The 3,238-nt window shown below is 35.8% G+C and overlaps 1 protein-coding gene across 3 annotated transcripts in view; it reads left to right on the top strand.

Annotated features, from left to right (window-relative positions):
- Positions 1 to 1,964, top strand: part of LOC109825032 (ribosome biogenesis protein BOP1 homolog) — a 13,384-nt gene extending 11,420 nt beyond the window's left edge. For all 3 annotated transcript variants that reach the window (XM_020391716.1, XM_020391714.1, XM_020391715.1), the window contains exon 22: positions 1,391 to 1,964. In XM_020391716.1, the coding sequence (XP_020247305.1) occupies positions 1,391 to 1,476 (86 nt within the window). In that variant the 3' untranslated portion in view covers positions 1,477 to 1,964. The remainder of the gene's footprint in view (positions 1 to 1,390) is intronic.

Genomic DNA, 3,238 nt, shown 5'->3' with positions numbered 1-3,238 from the left:
TTTTAAAAAAGAAAGAAAAATGGGTCCCCCTAAATCTCATCTATTTTGATAGAAGTCCCCCAAATTATCATATTTTGAAATTAGCCCCTCTAAACCTTTTAAGTTGTCTCAAATTAGGCCCCATGTTTCCTTTTATTTAACCCCAATCCAAGTAATATCTGTTATAGTTTGTGTTTTCCCTTTTACCCTTGTCTTCAACCCAGCCTCTTCCAGCCAATTGTCTCTTTTAAACCCATGTAAAATTAACATTTTTTCTCTATTAATAGCAAATGAAAATGGTCCTCATAAGGTTGAAGGTTTTCTTCTGAACATACATCGTAACTGAGATTTGAAGCTAGAGATCCCATGGTCTTTGTATCTCCATAAATATTATCATCTCTGTTCTCCGTCCCCCATAGTGCAAAGCTTTGAGCACAACATACATGAAATAGTGTACAGAGACTTAATGAACCTCATGAGTTATGCACCCAACATGACAACAAAGAAACTTTTATTATTGCTTTGCAGCAACAATAATTGCAGGCAACATCAGATGTTGCTTACTCTTGTTATGTCCAAAATCTCATTTCTCCAATCTAAGAAATAATCACTTGCATTATCCAATGACGTCTTTCATTCAAGTGGTAAATTAATTGTTGATGAACATATCTACAGTTGATTCAAAGAGGGGTTTTGGTGGCGGTTTTTTTTTTTTTTTCGTTACCAACATCCAATACGTAATTCACCTGAGTTAAGGTCTAGCAATTTAGAGTCTTAAAGGTCTAACAATTTAGAGTCTTAGACTAGCATGCACTGATTTGAGACAACCTAAGTGTTTTGAGAGGTTTTATTTCAAAATAGGAAGACTTTGGGAACTTCGTATCAAGAATGGATTTGAGATTTGGGGGACCAATATCTGAGAGACTCTTTTTTTCTCCCACGACTATGACTCAATAAAATTAGGTTTAACAATCTTCTGATTACCAACTCCATGGATTTAAAATGAAATGTTTATATCTCCTGTGTAGATTTGCCATGCTCAAGGAGATTTATATTAATTAAATCATTAAATGTCTCCTCGGAAAAAATAAACTAGTATGTCAGAGCTTTCCAAACGTTATGGAAGAATGCTAGGTGCAAATGCTGAACTTCGCATAATGTGGGATTCAATTTGAACACACTATAGAACATTTAATGCTCTAATGAAAGAATAAGGCATAAATCATCCAATTTGAGGCAGTGGCATATAATATGCTCTCAGTATCCTTATATTCAAAGAAACTGAATTCAGGGAAGTGAATCGACACTGATGTTTTTCCCCCTTTTGTAAGAAAAGTTAACATGAAGGATGGAAAAAGAAAAGAGATATTCTATCAGTTTCTCTGAAGTTCATGTTATCCTATATATGCAGGTGTGTTGGATTGCAAGTTCCATCCAAGGCAGCCATGGTTGTTCACTGCCGGTGCTGACTCTGTTATTAAGCTTTACTGCCACTAAGACATCGCGAAATAGCCAGTTATTATGCCAGAGTTCATATCTCAGCAAGGCAACCAAAGGAATGCCATTGATTGTAGTGAGAGACGACCTAACATCAAAAAAATGTTTTTAACAGTTGCACTTCAAATGGAGTTTTAATCGACATGGCAGTTGTATTCGGTTGATTTCAGTTCAAGTTCATTGATTTGAACACAAAGGCAGGCTAGTAAATCCGACTTGTACAAGCTCTGTATCGTATGCATCTTTGAAACAGACAGAAGCAAGCAGCTTCAAAGTTAAATATACTATTTGACAAGCATGAGTAACTTCGAAGCTTGAAATTTTGTATCAGGTAGATGGTTAAAAAAATTATTTTATGGACGTTTTGTGCAAATTTTGTAATATATGGAGTTCTTAGGTATATTCTTTCCAGAAAAGTTACAACATTTGAGGTGATATTTTAAGACAAACGGTAATGGCAAAAAATTGTCATCAGAATTTATCTTTAATCATCTGGCAACGATAGTGATCCAACAGTAGAAAAAATTTCTCATTTGTGTTATGGTTTTCCTGGTCAGAATTTGGAACCACTTATATGGTTGATGCCTGCTTGATACTTTTCGAGTACACTTCCTCTACTGATATACGTCATATATTTTGCATTATGGGGTATAAAGACCACCTGATTCTTGTTTAGTTATAAGAGCTGGTTTACAGCTGAGTCAACTCTTACCAAACACGCTAAAACTATTCTAAAATGCTTATGCAGATGAACCTTACTTGGGAAAATATTCTTTAAATAGTGTATCGACTGACTAATCATGAGTACTTACACAAATATGGATGTGCCTTGGGACAAGAAAAACGCTTATCCTAATCTATATAATTTGAAGATGAATACCAATAAAATAAAAGAAATGTTTAGGGATACCGGGAAAAAACACAAATAAGATTGAGAAAGTGTATAGGTCATATAATAGAAGACTGTTAAAAAATATTAAATTTCTCAAACGACAGTCCATAAATATGTTCGACATACTTAAAAAGCTATGAAATATTTGGATCATCGAAATGATCTCAACTTCATTAGTCTAGTGATCAAAATAATTTCAATTAAAATCAATACACATATTCACAAATTTACACACGTAGATATTCACTTTATCTTATCACGTCCACGTACATCTATGTACATAACTGCTTCCAATCCTAATGGGGAAGCCAGCCTCCTCTTCGCCTCACCTCCGGTCACCACAACCCAAAATAGACCTTTTGGCAGTCAACTTTTACCCGGAAAGCGATTTCCGAACCGACCGTGTCCACTCAAAACCTAGACACGGAGCCCTGTAAATATCTCCACCAACTCGAGGGCATTTTACTAAAGTTCTCCCCCTTTAAATAGGGCTGTCTTAAGCGGACTGCAGTCGTTAGAGTTTTTTGCCCCCAAGTTGTTGGATTGGGATCCTTCACTAATGAGGATCCTCCTAAGATCTCCTAATGATGAGATCTTGGCCTTTGATTTATCAATCAAAGGTTAAGATCTCATTCTCTTCCTCCTCCCTACTTTTCCTCATGAGGAAATTATGACCTTTGATTGATAAATCATGACCTTTGATTGATAAATCAAAGGTCAAGAACTCATAAGAAGATCTTAGGAAGGGTCTCATTAGTAGAGGATCTCAATCCCAAATTGTTTATCTATTCCCGTTTTCTCGTTCGGAGGCTCTTTTTTTAAGAAAAATGATAGGGGCACACCCCCAACCACACCCCCTCTCTCATTTGC

This window comes from Asparagus officinalis, chromosome 10, assembly GCF_001876935.1.
Source record: "Asparagus officinalis chromosome 10, Aspof.V1, whole genome shotgun sequence".
Taxonomy (NCBI): domain Eukaryota; kingdom Viridiplantae; phylum Streptophyta; class Magnoliopsida; order Asparagales; family Asparagaceae; genus Asparagus; species Asparagus officinalis.
This window is presented reverse-complemented; position numbering and strand designations above follow the sequence as displayed.